A 22,164-nucleotide genomic window follows, 5' to 3' on the forward strand; every position below is an offset into this window, starting at 1 on the left:
CAGACACAATGAAAGATTACAAAAAAGCAATATCTGTGCATTGGATTGGGGTACAACTGTGGTGGTAACTGATGGAGAGTTACAGTACTATCTTGAAAAGGGTCAAACCAATTCACAGTTAAGTGACTACACTTCTATGTGGGTACCATTGTAATTTAGCAGGGTGTATATAGTGTCCACTTAGTATTATGTCCACCAGCTGTGAGGATTGGAGAAAAAGGAGAGGGCTATCTTTAACATAGGGACAGCTGCTCTGGGCCCACACTTAACTTGAGGGCCTGCAGCAGCTGTCAATTAGGCCCCTTAGCAGCCACCAAGGTATGGAGGAAGAGGCCTGGAAAGAAGGAACAGGGTTCTGGGGCAGGTATAAATGTGATGGGGGAGGGGCTAGGGAGGCTTGGCTTTGGGCTCCATTATGATTAAAGATGGCTCTGTAATGTGAATATGAGAATAGGTATTGGAGTATTTTACCGTCTGACTGATTCCATCCGTGGAGTCCGTGCAAGTTACATGGGTAACGGTAAATGCTTCCTGCCAGCTGAAAATAGTACAAAAAACATGTTACTCCTCAGTCGTAAGACACCAACACCTCTTTAACATCTTTATTGAACACTTTGAGATGGATGGCTCAGCAAATTCTATTCTCTAGGTGACCACCATTGACTTAATTGCTGATTCAACTCGGCAAGCTGAGATAGGTGAAACTCATAGAATCTCCACGTTGTGGAGATTATCAACTGTGGAAACAATTCAAATTGGATTTATCTGGCTTCTACACTCACACTTGTATATCGATGAGTCAAGTGCAAATTGCACAAAATTCACTCCTAAATTAGAATAAAACCATAATTATAATTCCAATGTACAACATTCTAAAGATTACATTTTTAAGATTATGTTCAGGCTAAATCAGTCCTTTTTATTTTATAGTAAGTTGGGTACTCTCTGCTTATTGGAATACAACATTTGGTATTCTGTAGATTACAAAGGACAGCTGCTATCAGAGTCCTATGAAAATAAATAGGGGGCTTACCACTTGATAATGCACAAAAATAAACACTTTGTATATATAATATTTTACAGTGAGGTAACATAATTACTGGTTTGTGACATACTTGTGGCATAGGTTTCTCCCTGATGGGAGCTATGATTATGAAAATAATTTCACTATATTAATGGAAAGCAGTGAGCAGGTAATTAATTTAAAGGTAATGAATTATACAATTAGGTACATCACTAATGGACATATGAACACAGTGTAATTGGGTAAAACATCATACCGTATATTCCATCATGCTATGAAAACTACATTTCATAAAGGTCACAAAATGCTATACTACCGTGTTTCCCCGATAGTAAGACACCCCCGATTGTAAGACGTATCGGGAGTTTCAGAGGGGTCAGCTAATATAAGCCGTACCCCGAAAGTAAGACATATGTCTTACTTTCGGGGAAACACGGGGGATTTGCCGGGTCCGCCACTCTAAGGGGCCGGGAAGTCCCCACCAAGGCCGGCCTTACGTGTCTGCGGCCGCACAGGATTTAAATTAAAACATCGGGGTTTTTTTTTAACTTTATTTAACATCCTCCATGTTAAATAAAGTTAAAAAAAACTTTATTTAACATGGAGGATGTTAAATAAAGTTTTTTTAACTTTATTTAACATGGAGGATGTTAAATAAAGTTGAAAAAAAACCCCGATGTTTTTATTTAAACCCTGTGCGGCCGCAGACCCCTAAGGCCGGCCCCTTAGAGCAGGGCCGACCTTTGGGGTGTGCGACCGCACAGGGCGCCACACTCCAGGGGGTGCCAACCTGCGGCACCCGGCACCCCTCCAGAGACGGACAGTAATGTCCGCCGCTGGAGGAGCAGGCTTGCAAGGGAGCGGTATCGGAGGTCTTTAACAGACCTCCGGCTCCCTTGAGTGATTTTAAGCCGGGTTCAACCCGGCTTAAAATCACTCAAGGGAGCCGGAGGTCTGTTAATGACCTCCGATACCGCTCCCTTGTGATCTGCGCGGCAACAGCTGTTGTGCGCCGGGGTTTCTTGTCAGATCCCGGCGCACAACACTGAAGCCGCGCCCACCGCTGTCCGTGCCCTCTGACCCGGAAGGAGACAAGAACTGAAGAAGAGGAGCGAAGAGGAGGAAAAGAAGCTGAAAGAAGAAAGGAAAGGTAGGAAAGCATTAAGTGAGAGTGGATTGGTGTATATGTGTGTGGATTGGTGTATATGTGTGTGTGGATTGGTGTATATGTGTGTGTGGATTGGTGTATATGTGTGTGGATTGGTGTATATGTGTGTGTGGATTGGTGTATATGTGTGTGTGGATTGGTGTATATGTGTGTGGATTGGTGTATATGTGTGTGGATTGGTGTATATGTGTGTGGATTGGTATATGTGTGTGGATTAGTGTATATGTGTGTGGATTTGTGTATACGTGTGGATTGGTGTATATGTGTGTTGATTGGTAAGTGTGTGAGAGTGATGGGTGTTATGCTGTACCATTTCCAATGTCTTTTTCATGATCTAATTATGCTCTAAAAGTACATCATAACTCCCATCACTCTCAATTTTTTCCCAATATAAGACATACCCCGAAAGTAAGACATAGTGGGGCTTTTAGGGAAAAAAAGAAAGTAAGACACTGTCTTACTTTCGGGGAAACACGGTAGCATTTTAGCTAATTTCCATTTTATTTAATCATACATATTCACAATGCCACTCCACACTTTCTAGAGTCTTACTCACCTGTGCCTGGCATGTTCATTAATGCACCTCGTATATAGTTCGCACTGAGGTGCCACGATACAAAGAGGGTTGTGTGGATCACAGGAGCCCAAAGGCGCAAGAACATCAAAATATAGGGTTGGAATCAAGGAAAGCTCATCTGATTCCTGCAACAGACCCAAAATCCACTTAATTAATTAATTAATTTACTGGATTTTGCTCTCTACCTTCTGTACACAGCTTACATTATTGATCCATAGGCAAGGACTTGTAGATTTCCCTATATGTGCAAAGATGAGTCATAACTTTGATTTATCTATGTGTTCTCTACCATGATGCAGTCCATGGCCAATCCAACCCCTAACATTTAAAATGTTCTTACTCCACTGTAAACATAACATTATTAGTATATGTTATTAGTTGTCTGGAGGAAGACGTATCTCTGATACATGTAGTTTGAAAGGAGGTCTTATTTTAAGACCAATTTTCTCATTATCTTACAAACTTTCAGATAATCCCCATAGTTCTGCTACCTTATAAAACTCAGACAATTGATGATGTCCCATATATTACTTCTATTTTGAATATACACTATATGATCAAAAGTATGTGGACATCCCTACTAATGTCTGATGTTGTAAACAGGTGTATAGAATCAAGCACATACAGTGGCAAGAAATTGTAATTTGAAATATGATTTCAAAATAACAGCTGAACTGGCAGTTAGTCTTCATTCTTTAATATTAGCCCCTTTTGCCAATATATATAAATATTAGCCCCTGCTGATTAAATATATTAATATTAGCTCCTGCTGCCAATATATATATATATATATATATATAAATATTAGCCCCTGCTGCCAGTATGTATAAATATTAGCCCATGCTGCCGAAAAATATATCATTATTATACCATGCTGCCAATATATATTAATATTAGACTCTGCTGCCTATATTATATTGAAAAATTGGACCCCATAAGAGCATTTCCAACACCAAAAAACAAAATATTTGCCACACTGACCGTAGATTAGGGGAAGACTGTGAGAGTAAGTGCAGTCTTCCCTCCTTCGGACCCTACTGTGACATTGAAAGGTCCTCTCCCCTGTAATCTTATCATCACCAGAGTCCCTTTGTCCCTTCATTCACTAAAGCCATACCTCTCTTTTACTTACTTTCTGTAGTTCAGGTATAGATCAAATAAACAACACATTTAAACAGCACTGCAGGTATAGATGAACTGAATAAGACATAAAAACTCTGTATTTGCAGGTATACATAAATAATCTATGGAAACATAGCATAGCAGGTATAGATTAACAGAACACACAAACTCAGCATTGCAGGTATAGATCAATTGGAATTCACATGAAAACTCAGCATTAAAAAGGTATAGATAAAACCCCCTAAATTACAGGCATAGATCACAGGTTGCACACCCCAAAGGCCAGCCCTGGCATTCACACTTCCCACATAGAACCTGACCAGCACCCAAATTACACACATAGGACGTGCCATCTTTGTCGCCAAACAGACCACCATGATTCAACTTTGTCCCCAAACAGCCCAGCGTACGACATCTCTGTCCCCAAATTATTACATTGTTCTTTTCCATATTGAATACATCATTCAAACATTCACAGCGTAGGCTAATGAGTCAGGAGTTAGCAAAGTGGAGTCTCCTCAATGAAACAGGATTGGAGGTCTGTTTTTGAGCTACTTTGACAAAAAAAAAACTCAAGCATTTGGAGCTTGCAATTCACAAAAAGCATCCGCTGATGTCAAACAAAAAATAAATCCCAGACCTACAATGAAGAATTATTGATTTGCATAAAACTGGAAAGGGTTACAAAGTAATTTCAAACAGTTTACATATTCACCAGAACACAGTTACCCAAATTGATTAAAAATGTAAATAATTTAGTATTGTGGCTACTCTAGCAGACAGCACAAATAAATAACATTTAAAAGTTAATAACAAATTCCATTTAAAAAGATGATCAATATATATACACAAGATAACAATTGATGACGGCAAAGGAAAGGTTAAAATCCACTAGGAATTTGGATTTCTACCTTCACTATAGAAAAATGAATGGTGGTAGCCCATTCCCAAAATTACACAATTAAGCCACCGGTGGTGGCAGACACTCACTACCCAAAGGGAGAAAACTGAACAAGAGCCAAGAAGTGGACCCCCCGACCAAGATGACTCCAAGGGCACAGCGTAGAATGTTCAAAGTGGTAAGAAAGAACCCTAGAGTAACAGCTAAATACTTGAAGGAATCTTTGGAATTGGTTAACATCTCGGTTCATGAGTCTACCTGTTAAGGTCACAGCTAGGAGCGTAAGGCCTTGGGCAATGACAGACAGCCAGGGGGATGGAGCACAACCGTGGCCGAACAGTTCAGAGGTCTAAGCAGGCAGCCCAGGTTCATGTAAGGTAAGCAAGCCAAAGTCGAGGGACAAAATAGCTGGGGTAGTTCAGATACGAGCCAAGGTCAGAACAAGGGAGCAAACAAACTAGCATAGGAATGAATGGCACCTGTACCAAGACCAGCTTGGAACATACAAGCAATGCCTGAAGTCAGGGAAGGAAACGCCACGCCCCATGGCCTTTCCATCTTCCTGTAGAGGGATCAGCACTTAGAAACAAAGTAGTAGTTTGCATAGGTGGGATATATGGATTGTGATGGAACCCTCCATCACTGGGGCCACTGGAGAGGCCTGACAGCCAGCCTCCTCCCTATTGACTATGGGCCCTGACTTTGTAAAGACTTCTGTGGCTACCCCCAGCAGGAAATCATCTCATCACTTTCTGAGGGGATTATCTGCGGCAGACAGCCAGGATCTGCAACCAGGGAGTGACCGACATTGTTTCAGTTTAATGTTGTATAAAGCAGTCCCCCCCCCCCTTCCACCACTATAGACATTTACCCTGGCCAAACCTTGGAACTGATTTGGGCCAGTAATAGATAGTTGGGACCCTATTGTACTGTTAATCCCTTTACTGCCCCTGTTGTCTCTAGGAGGCAGATTAAGGGGGGCGGTTTGTATCCCAATATCTTGATTATGTTAATGTGCGTTTTGCTGGATATATCCAGCCCTGTGTGTGAGAAATAAGTCAGTCTTCATTTTGGTTTATACCCTACACTGAGTCTCGGCTAGTGACTGGGGAACTGGGGAAAGTGTGTGTCCCAGGCTAAGGGAGCACAAGACAGCTGAGGTAGTCGGTCGGACTATCCAGCTCCGTGACATGGACTCCCTGGACAAGTAGAAGACATTGATCATCTGCTAGTTGAAGAAATAGCTAATGTGCTAATGAAAAATCAGGTTATGAGGGACTTTAATCTATGTTGTAGACTAAAAAGCCAGACAGCTGGGTCAGCCATGACTACAGAACACCTTAGAATCTTTACAGGGATTGAGCCAACAAGGAAGGGGACTGTTCTAGATTTAGTATTCACAAATCTAGGCTGTATTTTGGATGTCAATGTAGAAGAGTATTTGGGCTTCAGTGATTAACAGTATGGTTTAACCCCTTCACGGCATTTTTTTTGGATGCTGTACCTGGTACGTCATGTTAACATGGTACAAGTGGCACCATGACATACCAGGTACGGCATCCAAAAAAAAAATGCCCCCACAATCGTTTTGATCGCTGGGGCACTGCAGCACGGCCCCTCCAAGCCCCCGATCACTCCCAAGAGCGATTCTGTAGGCTCAAAATGCAATCGCTGGTTTCAGGGAAGGGGGTTGTTTGTTGTTGGGTCCCCACAACATTCTCCAGCTGCCTGATCGCGCCAAAGCCACGATCGCCGCATTTTAGGGGTTAACACCAGTTTTGTACAGAAGCCCAGGCAGACCAGCAACGCCAAAAAAGAGCCCCCACAAGCCTTTTGATCACTCCTACAGGAGTGATCAGAGACTCCTCCCTGCCGGTGTAGAGGCAGCTGCAGGGACAGATTGGAGACCAGCCCCCACCCTCCCCTGCAGCCCGATTGCTCTGTAAGACATCATTGCGGCATTGTAGAGGTTAATATTTGCCCCCACAAACTTTTTACAAAAAAAAAAGCTTAAAAATTCAAATATGCATGTTCCAGTTTTGACTCCACAATATCTGAGAAACATGAGTTATCTATGCATGTGGGGTATTGCTGTACTTGGGGGGTGCTACTAAAGATAAATCAAGACCTATTTTGTTTTCACATATCTACTCTACAAAAATAAACATGGTGAAACAGCATAGTGGATGTGAAAAATGTTTCTTTTTTTTTTTAAAAAAGGTGCGGAATCAGCACTAAATGACCAGAGCGTATTTTTTGCTTTTGCTATGCCTTTATTCAACTCTGATTGCCCACCAACTCATTTGGTGCACCCCCACACATTATATATATTTTTTTTTTTCAAATAATGTGGGGAAAATTAGGTTTATAAGTTTCACCTATAAAAACTATATACAACCAGTGCAAATGGAAAAAAACCTTCAAAAGTGTATTTAGGTAGTTGTTCTGTTTTTGGAACCACCACATATGCCTGGTATTTTTATTTATTTTGGTACTTAAAATATATATTTTTTAATGTGGTATGCTGGGAGTTGCCACAGAAAAAGTGCTAAACAAAAGTATGTATTTTTTTGAAAGTTGACATCCCAGAGTATTTTACTAGGTGCATTTTAACACTTGATTTAACGATTTTGGCGCCAGTCCTAAACATTGCAGTAAAAAAATTTTTCTCTCATTTTAACAAAGCCATTCTATCCAAACACAGCATTTCAGTATTTTGTTCCCTAGGTACATGAAATTCTGAATACAAATCACATGTTGCTTCAGTAAACACCCCCAAGTACAGGAATGCCTCATATACATGGGTAGGGTATGTCTCTTTGGCACCGGGGGTTCAAAATTGGAGCACAACACGGAATTTTGACAGATCAGTTTGGTGGGTCTCATTTGAGACACAGTAGAGGTCCCATATTTAATTTGAACTCCCTAAAACTATATATTTCCAAAAACTAGAAAGCTCAGCGAATCCAGTTAGTCTGACAAATAAAAAAGAAAACTATTCACATCCACTTTAGGTTTTACCATGTTTATTTTTCTGAGCGGATATGTGAAAGAACAAAATAGTACAGCAATACCCCACATGCATAGATAAGTCATGTTATGGAACATGTGCATTTTAATCAGATCACTTTAAGTGACAAGTTTAGGCCACTGATATTGATCAGGGAGACCGATCAATAATCAGTGACTTAAAATGTCACTGACAAGTGATCAGGTAATTTTTTTTTTTTTTTTTATTAATAATTTGTTGGTTTTCTTTCATTCTTACCTTAGATGACTCCTTTCTCTTTCTAGGAGAGTCATCCAGGTGCTGCCATACTGATCACATCACATGGCCAGGAGTGATCTGATCAGCAGCCCACTTTTGATTGGTTCTGCAGCAGTTTTTAACTCTTCCAATGCTGTCGCTCCATAGGAGCATTTTTAGTCCCCACAAGCAATGCCTTGATCACTCTTAATCAGCAGGGGAGGGTTGGGGTTGGTCTCCACAGGATAGCCTCGTCTCTGCAGGAGCGATCAAAGGCTTGTGGGGGCTTGTTTTTGTTGTTGCACAGGCAGACCAGCAGCAGTAGAACCCAGAACAAAACGGGTATTACCCATACAAAATGGACATTGAAAGGGGGGGGGTTAACGCTGCACTGTCGCTTTCATGGAGCGATCGGGCAGCAATCCCCTTCCCTGAAGCTGCCTGTGGCAGTTGAAAACTGGCAAACACATTTTGAGCCTACAGAATCACTCCGTGGGAGCGATCAAAGGCTCGGGGTGGCTTTGCTGGTCTGCCCAGACACCTGGGCAGGCAGCAGCACCCCCGCAATCACCACGATTGTGGAGAGTTTTGGGCATTTTTTGGGGGATAATGTACCAGGTACATCACAGAACCGCTGAGCCCACTTGAGCATGGCAAAGGCACCGGACGTGAAGGGGTTAAAGAGCGTTGAAGTGTCCAAGGAAAATTGTCAGATTTCTTTAATCAGTTATCAGCAGGTATAGTTTTAGAATACTGGAAGTTGGGAACTGTGGTACCACCTCGTAAAACGGTAGTAGGGAAGACTTGGGCAGCTTTAGATCAGCAAGTCTTATGTTGTTACGTCATACAATTGCAGTTTTTGGGGTACTTCAAGGATTCCTATTGGAACCCATATTTTTAAATATTTTTATTAGTGATATTGGAAAAGGTCTTTATGGTAAAGTGTGTCTTTTTGCAGAAGATACAAAAGGTCTGCAGCAGGATCACTGATGGAACAAGCCAAGAGATTTAAGCAAATTAGAATAATGGTCAAGCGTGTGGCAGCTACAATTAAACGTTAATACATTTAAAATAATGCACTTGTGACATATTATAACTGACAAGGCAGAATATAACTGGGTTCCATCAATGGCAAATTAGAGAGACTTAGGAGAAACTATTTCTGAGGACTTAAAAAGGTAAGCAAGCAATGCAATAGTGTTGGAAAAAGCAAGCAGAGTGCTGGGTTGTATAGCTAAAGGCGTTACTTTAGCTATACAGCATCGAGAAGGCTATTGATATTAAAGTGCAGTGTCCAGAGGAGCACTACTAAAATGGTAAATGGTTTGCAGGATAAAAATGATCAGGAAAGACTAAAGGATCTTGAAGGAAAGACAAAAGAGGGGGTATGCCATAGAAACATTGAAATGCATAAAGGGAATGAAGTTTATTCAGAGGAAAAATGTTAGAAGACAGTCTAAAGCTGAAGAGAGGGTGGTAAATACATGGAACAGCCTCTTTTCAGAAGTGGTAGTTCATACAGTGAGGGATTTAAACATGCATGGGATAGGCATAAAGCTATTCAGAATCTAAGACAATACCAATGAATAATTAAATTCAGATTCTTTACATCAGGGAAAATTGCAGACTATAATATTGGCCCAAACAAGGTAAACAAAGCTTTCCTCGGACTGCTCAGATCACGGAAGACAAGCAATACACTCCTCACATCTAGAGCACTCGGGAATGATAAAGGTGAATTTCACTTGAAACGGAAACTATCATAAATCAGGAAATATTACAGTAACATAAAACAGGTCTTGCTGAAACAACATCATGCCACTCACTGCCATGAATGCAATGCTTTTTAAACCAGAACTTCAAAGCTCTGACAGGGACTACCTACAGTTTTAACTATGTTTATCTGTGTTTTTTATATTACACCGTACAAAATAAATATTATCCAAACAGGTTCACCCCCACCTTCATCCACAGACCATACCGCTTAACGAAGCTTCTCACGAAAGGTGGACCCCCCTCAGCGTAGCAGCAAGCACACAGCAGATGACAGTAATGTGACCGTAATGGTGACAGAGGAGAATAATGCGGCTCAAAGCAGACTGATGAATAAGTAATGACACTGATAAATAGACGTGTAAACCTGAGAAGAGAGAATCGCCATCTAAGGAAGAGGTTCTACTTTATTAACCCGTTTTACCCCCTGAGGCGGCATGCAAAATACTGCCTTAAAAACACTCAACCCTACTGCTTCAAAGTAGGTTGCTGATAAAGTATGCCTATGACGATATTTCGTTAAAAATCAGCCGTTTCCAGCTACAATAGTAATTTACAACATTAATAACATCTACACTGTATTTGATTTTTGATGTTATTTTAATGGAAAAGTGAGCCCAAACCTTTGTATGGTAGTGTATAGTCACAAAAATGTTAATTATTGGGGTAAAATCTTTGCCCTCTTTCTGTGAATGGGTTAACAAAGTAAGAAACAGGGGGTCATGACATTAGGCCATACCAAGCATTTATACAGGATGAGAATAGTGGAATGGCTTTAATGAACAATAATGCAATTACAAAAAAATAAAACTTTCACAAAAATCATCAAATTGGGTCTTAATACGCATCACAGACCAAAGAACAAATTCTATAACAAGCGATCCTTCTATAAAGAAGTTACAAGCACCTCATTCATCTCTCAGCCTAGAGTGGTGTATTTGTATAGCCCTCTAGCCAGTGTTATTTTAAGCTATAAGCAACCTGCTGTCATCACAAATGCTGCATAGCAATTGTAGCGATAAACAAAACATCAAGGGTCACAATTGGTTTTGAACAACGTTCTTAGGGTTCTGGTGTGAACACAGTATTCCAGCCGCTGATATTCTTCATAGAATTCACCAGGAAGCTCACTTGCTCCAGGCAAATCCATATGTAAGCACAGAAAAAATAAAACACCTAGCACAATCCCAAAACTACCGTATATAAAGCATTTTCAGTGGCCACACTGAGCTGGAGTACATTTGAAGCTAAATACTACAGTTAAGTATAATAAAGTATACATACTTCCAAGGCTCCTTGTCTGTAGCACCTAAAATTCAATCATACCATGTAGCCACCTTTACCATGAGTCCAGCCAATGATTTCTATACAAATGTCACGTCATTAAAAGCACAATTTGTTGTACACCACCAATTGCAGTTAAGAAATAAATGCTTCCATTGTATTTATTTCCGTCCCTGCTCCTGGAAACACACACGGTTAAAGCACACAGCAACCTTTCACGTAACCCTCGCAATTTCCACTCTATAATTGTACATGTATTCTGGGAACATCAATAACAAAGATAACGTTCTGATACTTACAGCAGGTCAACTGAAGCCACTCAAAATCCACTTACTAAATCCAGCAGGTAGAGGACAGGAGGTGGTTAGAAAGCATGGTAGAAAGGGATCTGGGTACAGATGATTGCTTACATGCATAAATATGACATATATATATTATCACATTAACCCAGCATACAGTCAGTTATTAAACCATTTATAGGTATCTCAGATAACGTGTGCATGCTATATACAGTATGTTAGAGGCTTACCATAAAGTTACATTAAAAAAGTTACCTTAAATTTGCATATTTCAAAACTTACAATATATCCTGCCAAAATGAAACAGTTATTTGTCTTTACAACCCATTTTCCATTGGTTACCTGCATCATTACCCTGGGAAAGTGTCCTTTTCATACACATGAATCACAAAGCACGCGGGGACCTTTTAAATAAGACGATGCCAGCCCCTCCTCTCTTATTGGTAGCAGCACTGGCCTCTGATTAGAATACCGTATTGCTATTCGCTGCTGTATCCCCAACTTTAAACAGGTGGTATTTTGTGTAATGTACAGAGAGATCCTGCAGAGCCCAGGTTGCAGCATTACTGACTATCGTCAGCGTGATGTTATTTTTATTTAAAAACGTTCTTATGGGAAAAAAAAAAAACACGTGCATCAAACAAATACATGTAAGTAAGAATATTTTACAAATGTTTAGTAGAAAGAATCTCTTAATTCTTACATGGCCCTGAGGGACAAAAATGTTATCCAAGGAAGAAGAAGAAGAAAACATATAAAAAGCATTTCAACATGAACAACTTAGCAGCTGTCTCACGATGCATCATAGATCTTTGGAATAATCTTCAAATGCAGCTTCAACCCATAAGCACATCTGTGCCACCATTCTTAGTGACACGCTTTAGTCTCTATTCCTCCGGGATTTGCCAGTTTGCCTCCTCCGTTGGGCCTTAGTTGTGCGTCCAGTCACTCTACTAGTGCGGCCAGTCACCTTGGCACCTACTTGCTTTTTGCTGTCCTGGGTTCTTGAAGGGCGTTTTGTGGATTTACGCTGACTACGTGAATGAAGAGATGCCGTAAGAGAGCAGATCCTACAGAGAGAGAGGATATATCTTATTAACATAGTCAGTGTATGGTATTGTCTAAATGTTCCGCACTCCCAGGATTCTCCTACTCCATCAGTGCTGAATCCAGTTATATTAACCCCTTCAGGACTTTTTTTTTAACCATGTTTGCACTAAATGATCAGAGCAGTTTATGTGCTTTTGCTATGGACTTTGTTCAGCTCTGATTACCCACTCGTTTAGTGCACCCACGCACAGTGGGCTTCCAGGCAGGCCAGCAGCAGCAGAGCCCTGTACAAAACTGGTATTAACCCCTAAAATGGAGCGATCAGGCAGCAGTGAAATGTTGTGGCTAATAAACACACAACTCCTTCCCTGAAGCCGCCTGTGGCATCTGAGAACACGATGGCTGGTTTGAGCCTGCAGAATTGCTCCTGTGGGAGTGATCAAAGGCTCGGGGTGTTACTCAGGGTGCCAGCAGTGCCCCTGCGATCACGATTGTAGGGACATTATTTTTGGATGTATGTCACAGAATCGATGAGCCCAGTCTCGATGAGCATGGCGTACCTCGTACTTTTGTAAGTAATTAAAAAAAATTCTAAAAAAGAAATTCTAAATTCTACATGAAGTACCTTACACGCTACATGCCGCTATTTGGCTGACTCAATGGGATAGGGGTGTATCATAGCCTAGGTACACAGGAGCAGTGACATACTTGGAGTGGGAGCACCCCAGGGTGCTCTCTGATCAGGGGGGTGCTACACTGACCTACAGGGGTGGCCTGCCCCTTCGTAAACAATTTTGAACAGGTTTGGGGGCACCCCCTTGATGAGTGGTATACTGCCCTCGCGACAGCAGTGTAGTCACAAAACACGAGGCTGCTCACAGCCCGAGGGAAAGCTGCGGTTGAGATGAGGGGGTTAGCGAGGGAGGAAGGAAGGGGAAAGTAGTATGCATGTATTACTGTGTGTGCATTAGAGTGTGTAAGTGTTTGTATGTGAGCAAATGTATGCGCGTATTTCTAAATTTAAAAACACATTGGGAAAAAGCCTAAAATAAGATTATATCAAGGACAGAGTAGATAGGCCAAATCTGCTGTCACATTCTATAATTATATGTTAAAAGCAAATGAATATTGGGAATATAAAACAAGAAACATCATATTAAAGTTGCTTTGTCTGCATATCGAGTTATCGTATCAGCCATGCTGGCGGCAAAGGTTTTTCAGATACTTTGAATGTTTTTTTTTATGATGTTCATTTGTCAAATAGCCAATACGGAAGATAAAGAATAAGAGTAGGGTGACTTTTACACAAATTATTGGAACAAATATGCAACCTTGTTAAGAAGTATTTTATAAAAATGAACAAAATCCCAGAGTAAATACAAGCAAATAAAGTACGGATCTCCATTTAAAAAAAGGATCAGGCGTGTTTACCTTTTAGACAGGAGCGGGTCTCCAGCTTTCCTGGGTGCAGATACCAATGATTTTGGCTGATCTTCCTGAAGTTGCTCCTCTGCTTCCTCTTCCTAGGAGATTGTTACACATACATTACAGATACATGAATACTAAGTTCATGCCAAGTCAGCAGACGAATAGGAAACAAGTATTAGAATATTAACAACATGTTTAATTAAAATACACAAATTCCACAAACGTCTGGAATTATAAAGAATTATAGTAGTGTTGCAAGGTTCAAAATAACAACCTTAAGCAAGTGACATAGCAGGAGGAATCCAATAGTGGGAAAGACCCTGCAGACATGACTCCAGAGTGCTGCCTCATTATTACTATGTGTTCAAGAGACAAATATAGAAGAGCCAAAAAGAGGGGACACAAAGTTCTTCCCATTTTAATTAAACCCCCCTGTAACGTCAGCATGACATCACAAGAGTTTTGCTTTTTCTAGTTACAATGGAGATCCCTGAGGTCTACAAAATACGGCACATGGATCTTTAGTCATCCTGTACTGTTCTCATCTGTGTCCCAACGGTCTGCTTCATACCGTGAGGTTAGATACAGACTTAACAGGGAGGTAACATGCAAATCTGCTAAAACACACTTCCGTTCACTATACTATACACTGCATTGACTAGGCATTTTAATGAATTTCACTGTCCTGAAGTACTATGAGATATAACATTAATAACTGCAGGGTGAACACATAAGGCAGGTCAATAATGGACAAAGCACTAGCTTTCCACAGTATCCAAACAGTTAGTATTAATGAAAATGAGTAAAAATTAAAATACATATTTCATACCTCTGCTCTTTTAACAGGCAAAAGACCAACACCAGACAGGTCTAAGTCACTGATAGTTGTCACAGTTACAGTGTGGTTCGGGTGATCATACTGTACAGATTCAGACTTCGAAGTAACAAGCCTTTCCAACTCATCTGCTTCTTCTACAGGAAAACAAAAACATTAAAAAAGGTTTCAGAGAAGAGTAAACCACTTTAGCAATAATCACTAGGATTATTTCTAACGTAGAAATCATTGTTCTAGCAGATTTAAATGAACATTCACTTTTTAACTTGAGAGCTTTACATTAAGTTTGTTTTGTGATTTAATAATAATAATAAGGTTCTGTGCAGTATATCCATTAGATGCTCCATTACAATAAACACAGTTGAACTGACCTAAGAAGCTTGACTCAACAGCCAATTCTATAAATTTTGGTAATTTGTGGGTAGACCCGCTTATGGACCACCTTGAAACAGCAAGTTTACCAAAAAGAAAAGAAAAACAAAGCACATACAGGGAGGTGAAGGAAAATTCACAGAGGAAAGGAAATAACACTGAAGACAGACATAATTTTGATGGGTGCTCACCCAACGCATCTTCTCTCTCCTTTAGCATCCTCATATATTCCTTGTGCCTCTGAGAAAGATATACATGTCTGAACTTTTCACACAAAAAAATATACTTACTCCTTAACCATGTAGTTTAAGTCACTAAATAAACAATGCAAGCTTCAGTTTTCAACTTACCGTCTCTATGGAGGGGGCAAAAAGTTTTTCCTGGGCAAAAAGATATGCCAATCCAATAACCTCCTGTTACAAAACCCTTCTTGCACAAGCTCACAGTGATAGGTACCTACTAATATTGCTGTGTTTCAGGTTCAACAGGTATGTTTAACCTGATACTGTGCATATCTTACACCTGTTGGAAGTACTTTCTAGAAAGATTATTACTAGTAATAAGTTTACCTCTTCTTTCATCTTTTTCTGTTCTTCTTTTATCTTACGTTTTATTTCCTCAACGGCTGCTTTCCTCCTCTGCACTTTTCGCTTGTGAAATCCAGTCAGGTATTCACTAAAAACAGAGGGATCCTGGTGTTAATTGCTTATACACTGGTGTACCATCTGCATCCTAGCTTGAAGGACAGGCTGGATTATCAAGAGAAGTCATGCAGTGTTTCATTATACATTACTCTTGGCACCACAGAAGTTCTCATAACACAGTTACTATTTTTCCTTTAACTTGTGCCTGTCCTATATGTTGTATACATTTGTTTCTGGGATTTACAGGTGTACACACGGTCCCTTTGAAGTAAAACCGTCAAATATTCTCTGAAGCTACTCATCTATTTTAATCTAAATATACATTGAAATTATTCAGTCACTCACCGTCTCATCTCCTCATCAAATACCAGTTCCCGTCTGCCGACAGCACGCTTATTCTGTTTCTTTTTCCCCATTTTTTTTTGTTGCGTGCACCATACACCACTACTTGTGAAAACGACAGTTAGGACTCCTAAAAATAAGAACCAAGACAAAGAAGAAACCGTAAACAAGGCATGTACTTAGTAGAAGCTCGTCATATATTGTTTTGAAAGGGATAGCAAGAACCAATCTACAAATTAGAGTAAATCTGCAGTTACAGAAAGGCAGCTTGAACACAACGGTCAAGGTAAAGGCAGTTTATTGTCCCTGACAGACTCAGACAAATAATACCTATTGAAGTACTATGTGCCAATCAGTGGTAAGAAAGCGCCCCACTGAAATCAAAGTGTCTTGTTAGACCCACTTGCAGCATTCACAGAATCAGTGCCGGTGACTGGCAGTAAGTATGTCATGTGCCAGGAGATAACTTTGACCAACCGCATCTCCTGCTCAGAAAACAGCTGTGGGTATTGGGTTGGGCAAACAAATATGAAACAGGTAGACTAGATGAGGTTACTGAAACAAATGTTATGTTACAATACAAACAGCATCAGAATATATATTCACTACATGTTCTAATGTATGAATATATGAGTATAACTATTATAAAACAGCTGACAATGAAATAAGGGAGAAGTGGCGTTTATTTTGTTCAGCAATCCTAACCAAAATAAAATCACATCAGATGAATCCATAATTTTCAAAGTGACCATGTGGCTTACTCATACTGCTAAAAAATAAACAGGTCAATCGCCACCCCCCAAATATTATACAACTTATCACAGTATTTACAAATATTACTGTAAATAATTATACATGCCAGATACTCCTACTAACACTGTAATAAACCTAAACGTATACAATTTAATTTAAATAACTGTGAAACACCTAAAAGTAGTCACTGCAATAACCACACTGAAAAGCTATATAAAGATACGTAATATTTTGGGGCTTGATGTTTATTGAGCCAGTTAGTGACATGTGACACACATTGCTATACGCACTCGTAGCGAATACAACCCAGACTCGGTCTCACAGACACTAGCACGTTTCTCCTCTTACCAGATGACTTACAGGACGTACAAACCCACGTTAACATACCGGCTGCACGCTCGCGTGTTGTTTCTTTTCTATTGCGCATGCGCAAAGTTCTCCATTAACGTAACTTGCGACGCAGTGACGTCATTGAAACGGGCCCTGTCTGTTTTAAATGACTTCACGCAAGTGGTATGCACTAGAGAACCTTTAGAGCTCTTTCCACAGAGATTCATTTCTTTTTTCATATCCGTTCAAGCCGTTCTGTTGTCTAAGGGTTGCAGAAGATAAGCATTACTTATACGTCTGCAATAGGTGTGAATGGGGTGGTTCAATTTTGTTTCTGTGTATGAAGCGAATTTTCCCCCTACACTTTTATAGGTATATCAATTTTAAACAACTGGAGCCAATGTGGAAAATACCCAAAATATATTCAGTAAGTTGCCATGATTTGAAAACTGCCCTATAGGCCAGGAATTTCATCTAGTTTGACATTTTTGAAACACTTTCAATAGTATATATCAAAACCACTCCACAAAACCATATGTTAATTAAAAGAAGACAACCCATTTTGTCACTTTTCAGGCAAACTTATTATTTTTATTTATTTTATCAGCAATCTATTATAGTTTGTGATAACTACTTTTTTGTACTTATATATTGCATGTTGCATTTTATTTGTTGCCCAGAACTTAAGTGACAGAAGTATTCAGCAGCAAGGATTTTGTTTTATATTGTTTTTTTCTTTTATATTTTCTTAAATGTATTTTACTTTTTTTTTTTTTACGCTGCTTTCTATTCGTCATGCAGTTTTTGTTTAAGGTAGGTAATTAGGGGGATGACATGGCCCTCCAACAGCTGACAAGTAGTTGTGTCAGTTTATTTGAAATGCCCATTCAATGGAGATCCCCAAAGTATTCTAGGGTAGACTGGTGCAGTGGATGCCTCTCTTGTCTCTGGAAACCAGTCAGAACCAGTCAGATTCTTAGAGAAGGCTGAGGCCTCACCATGCCCTTTGCTTTGGCTGCTGCTGGCGGCTGTTGTGGTTTTGCTGTTGTAAGGACTTACCTGCCCAGCAACCACTTCCCACGTCGTCAGGCTGCCTCCAACTTGGCTGGAGAGCTGAAACAAATAGCTCGCAGGGTGGGGTCACGTGACCGCGGGAGCTTGCGGACGCATCGGGACCTGAAGTTTTTTCCATGATAGTGATGGTTGTGGTGATGCCAGTGTATGAAGGGGAACCTGTGGCATAGCTACTCTGCTTCTACAGAGTGGAAGAAGCAACACATCTAACAGAGAAAGTACTGGAAGATGTCACTTGACCCCTCCAAATCTGGCTCGTAATCTAAATCGGTGTAATTGTCGATGACTATATCCTTTTCCACTTGGGCACAAGGAAGGTTAAGATCCACTCCTGCTGCAAGAGTTCCTCACTCCTCTTCCTCACTTTCTTCTGGACCAAAAATACATCTGTACCTATCATTTGATTGTGCGTGCCCATCTTTGCTCTGGGTTGTGGTGGCGCTGGTAGTTGTTTCATTCTATGCTTCACCATAGGATAGCTTCTGCCCCCTGGATCTCATCAAGTCACCAGCACATGACCCCTCCTTGAGTCCTTGGTAGTCTTGGGTGGACAAGAATTTAGCACTACTTGAGCAAGGGTGGAAGACTTCAGCGTACTTGGGATTGGTATACCAGGGGTCATCTGACTACTTTTTTGCACACACCTGCCGCCAGCTCTGCCCAACTCACGAAAACTGGAATCACTCGTTCTCACAGACATTTTCCAATTTTTTGGTCTCCCCCGTAAAAATGGAAAAAAAAAGTATAACCCTACTCACACAGTCTGATGCCTAATTTGTCACCGATATTTGGCCATAAATGGGCAACTTTTTTTAACCCCTTCGTGACAAAGGCTGATTTTACTTTTTGTACCCTTCGTGACAATGGCCTTTTTAACATTTCTGCGCTGCTCGTGTTTAGTTGTAATTTTCTTCTTTCCCGTTTACTGAACCCACACACATTAGATATTGTTTTTTTTCAGGACAAGAAGGGCTTTCTTTAGATGACATTGTTTTGATTGTATCATATTATTTACTATTAAAAAAAGTATAAAATATGGTGAAAAATTTAGAAAAAAATGACTGTTTCTAACTTTTAGTTGAAAAATCTTTTACTCATCTATAAAAGGTAATGAAAAAACCTGCTAAATATATTCTACTATTTGTCCTGAGTTTGGAAATACCCAATGTTTTTATGTTTTTTTGCTTTTTTCTACCCATTATGGGGCAATAAGTACAGGTAGCGTTTTGCTATTTCAAAGCCATTTTTTTCCAAATCTGGTAATTCTTCCCCCCATGTGCCATTTCGGGTATCTTTGAACCCGGCCAATGAAATTTACCCCATCAAGTCATATATTTTTGAAAACTAGACAGCCCAGGGTATTCCAAATGCTGGTATTTTAACTCTTTCCATGCACTTATTCTACCAGCAGCCTATGTCAAACTTAATGGTAGTCATTTTTTTGCATTTGTTTTGCCACACACATTTTACTTCAGGTATGAATTAAAATGTTTTCGTTTATGTCACTATCACAAAACACCCCAATATGTGTTCAGCAACATCTCCTGAGCGCAGTGATACCCCACATGAATGATTTTGCCTGGCTGTTTGGGGGCAAAAGGGCCACATTTGGGGCATGCACATTTTTCAATGTTGAACTTTGGCATTTGGGGATCCACTGCCCATGCCCTATTTGGTACATCTTTGAGCCGGGCCATTTCAGTGTGCCCAACAAAACCATATATTTTTGAAAACTAGACACCCCAGGGTATTTTAAATACTGGTATTTTAACTCTTTGCATGCACACATTTTACCACCAGCATTTTTTCAAAGTTTGCAGTAGTATTTTTGTGTGTGTATTTTTCCCACACACACCTACTTTATGTATGAATTTACAGCTCCTGGTATATGCCACTGTCACACGACACCCCATAATGTGTTCAGCAACATCTCCTGAATGCAGTGATACCCCACATGCATGGGTTTGTCATTTTTTGGGGGAACTAAAAGGCCACATTTGGTACGTGTGCATTTTTCTAATTGGAAATTAGATGTGTGGCCATCCTTCCCCCGGTGTTAATTGGGACATTGTTGAACCCGGCCGATTCAATTTACCCCATCAAATCATACCTTTTTTTAAAGTAGACACCCCACGGGCATTTAATATGCCAGTATTTTAACTCTTTCCATGCGAGAATTGTTTTAAGCTAATATGCTAATTTTAGGACTTGCTCACAAAAATATATTTTTTATATATATATTTTATTTTTTTTTGCCTTTTTTTTAAAAAAAAATGTAACATTTTTTTTCAACTTGGAGGTTCCCCTGATTTTTACATTTTACTGTTTTTTTACTATTTTTTTCTAATTATTATTAATATTATTTTATTTTTTTATTTATTTTTACTAATCACACTGTGATTAGAAAGCTGGGCTCCATTGACTTGCATGGTGAATGCAGTACCTGTATTCAACCTGCAAGTGGAGCCAGAGTTCTCTAGATGTCTGGAGACCATCTAGCAAACTTTAAAACTTGTTTGTTTCTCTTGCAGGGCGGCAGCCATCTTGCTTGATGGCGAAGATCACCGGCAGCTGCGGCTGTGACCGCTCTCCGGAGCGGTCACAGCCCATCGAAAGGTAAGTGTTTGGTGTCGCTGGATGCCTCCTGATCGAGGCATTCCAGTGACACCATTTAAGTTTAGGAGGCGATCGTTGATCGCCTCCTAAACGCTTTTAAAATGGGCGTCCGCCGCCATACAAAGTATGGCGGATGTTGACGCCCCGTGGAGGGGCCAGAGATGGCCCCTTCGTGCACCCGTTTAAAGACGTGCCGGTCCTGGCACGTCAATTGTCGTAAAGCATATGCTTTTCCGTGTCGTGCCAGGACCGGCAATTGTCGTTAAGGGGTTAATAAACTCGACTCAGGAACAGTATTTTAACAAATTCAACACAGTAACACTGTGCTTAATTTTGTCACCAATATTTATTGATGAATATTATTTTTTTGTGTTGCCCACAATCTAGAGGTTTGGATGGTAGTGTAAATGGGCAACGTCTTAATAAATTCTACTCAGGAACATTATTTGTACAACTAAAACATAGTCATGCTATGCGCATGCACAGTCAAATACCTAATTTTGTCACCAATATTTATCAATATATATAATTTTTTTGTGTTGTCCACAAGTTAGAGGTTTTGCTGGTAGTGTATATGGGCAACTGTCTTAATAACCTCTACTTAGGAACATTTTTAACAAGCACTGTCAAATGCCTAATTTTGTCACCAATATTTTTAATGAGTTTTGTCTTGTCCATAAACTAGAGTATTGGCTAAGTTCATTTTTAATTGAAAAAATAGCCCTGAGATCAACTAAGATAAAGAAAGGTCTGCTGCAGTCCCTGTATATCAATAACAAACTAATATACAGTACACTACAGCTTCTCCAATATACACCACCCCAGTACATTTTCTGCACTACACTATTGAATTGGCACTTACAGTATGGTAGATGAGCATCAATATCAGCCTCTACTAAGTTAACTGTCAGTGACTTTCTCTGACTCCAACAGTCTGTAACTGCTACTGATAAGCTAAAATGGCATCAGCACACTTATATATCTGCTGCTTTTCCTTTTTCCTTGTAAATGCTGATTGGCCAAATTAAAAAAATGTAAGGAACCCCCCCCCACAGGTTGTTGGACCCATCAATCACAGCCATAACCATCAATGAGACAATCCTCGATTTATTGGGTACTACCTATCAGTGATTTATACGTACCTTCCTACTAGTGATGGGACGTTCGGATCAGTAAAGTGAATCGGTTCATTTCAAGTTGTTCATTGAAATAATCCGATTAATCGGATCACTCAATGTCACTCGCAGCAGTTACTACTTCCCAGTCCCTCCCTGCAGTCTCACGGATGATTACCCCCACCCCTTTCCTTATAGCATCCACACTGC

The 22,164-nt window shown here is 40.1% G+C and overlaps 1 protein-coding gene across 3 annotated transcripts; it reads right to left on the bottom strand.

The window, feature by feature from the left end:
• Nucleotides 1–11,243: 11,243 nt before the first annotated feature.
• Nucleotides 11,244–17,278, bottom strand: NOL12 (nucleolar protein 12). 3 transcript variants are annotated; one of them, XM_053470181.1, is made up of 7 exons: nt 17,207–17,278; nt 16,070–16,196; nt 15,650–15,755; nt 15,272–15,320; nt 14,703–14,845; nt 13,877–13,968; nt 11,244–12,465 (listed from the first exon to the last, which is right to left on the bottom strand). In XM_053470181.1, the coding sequence occupies exons 1-7, from the start codon at nt 17,244–17,246 to the stop codon at nt 12,276–12,278; spliced, it is 747 nt and encodes a 248-aa protein (XP_053326156.1). In that variant the 5' UTR covers nt 17,247–17,278; the 3' UTR covers nt 11,244–12,275. The 3 variants fall into 3 exon arrangements, with proteins under 3 accessions (XP_053326156.1, XP_053326154.1, XP_053326157.1); XM_053470179.1 differs by having other exon boundaries at nt 17,168–17,256; XM_053470182.1 differs by having other exon boundaries at nt 17,180–17,250.
• Nucleotides 17,279–22,164: the final 4,886 nt, after the last annotated feature.

Source organism: Spea bombifrons, chromosome 6 (assembly GCF_027358695.1).
Source record: "Spea bombifrons isolate aSpeBom1 chromosome 6, aSpeBom1.2.pri, whole genome shotgun sequence".
Lineage (NCBI taxonomy): Eukaryota > Metazoa > Chordata > Amphibia > Anura > Pelobatidae > Spea > Spea bombifrons.

What these genes read in the sequence shown, in the direction of transcription:
- NOL12 (XM_053470179.1), bottom strand. Translation starts at nt 17,246, where the DNA reads ATGCGCAATAGAAAAGAAACAACACGCGAGCGTGCAGCCGGTATGTTA. An exon ending in TACGTCCTGTAAGTCATCTG is followed by an intron (nt 16,197 to 17,167) that starts GTAAGAGGAGAA and finishes TCTTATTTTTAG; the next exon opens with GAGTCCTAACTGTCGTTTTC. An exon ending in GGAGAGAGAAGATGCGTTGG is followed by an intron (nt 14,846 to 15,271) that starts GTGAGCACCCAT and finishes GTTTTCCTGTAG; the next exon opens with AAGAAGCAGATGAGTTGGAA.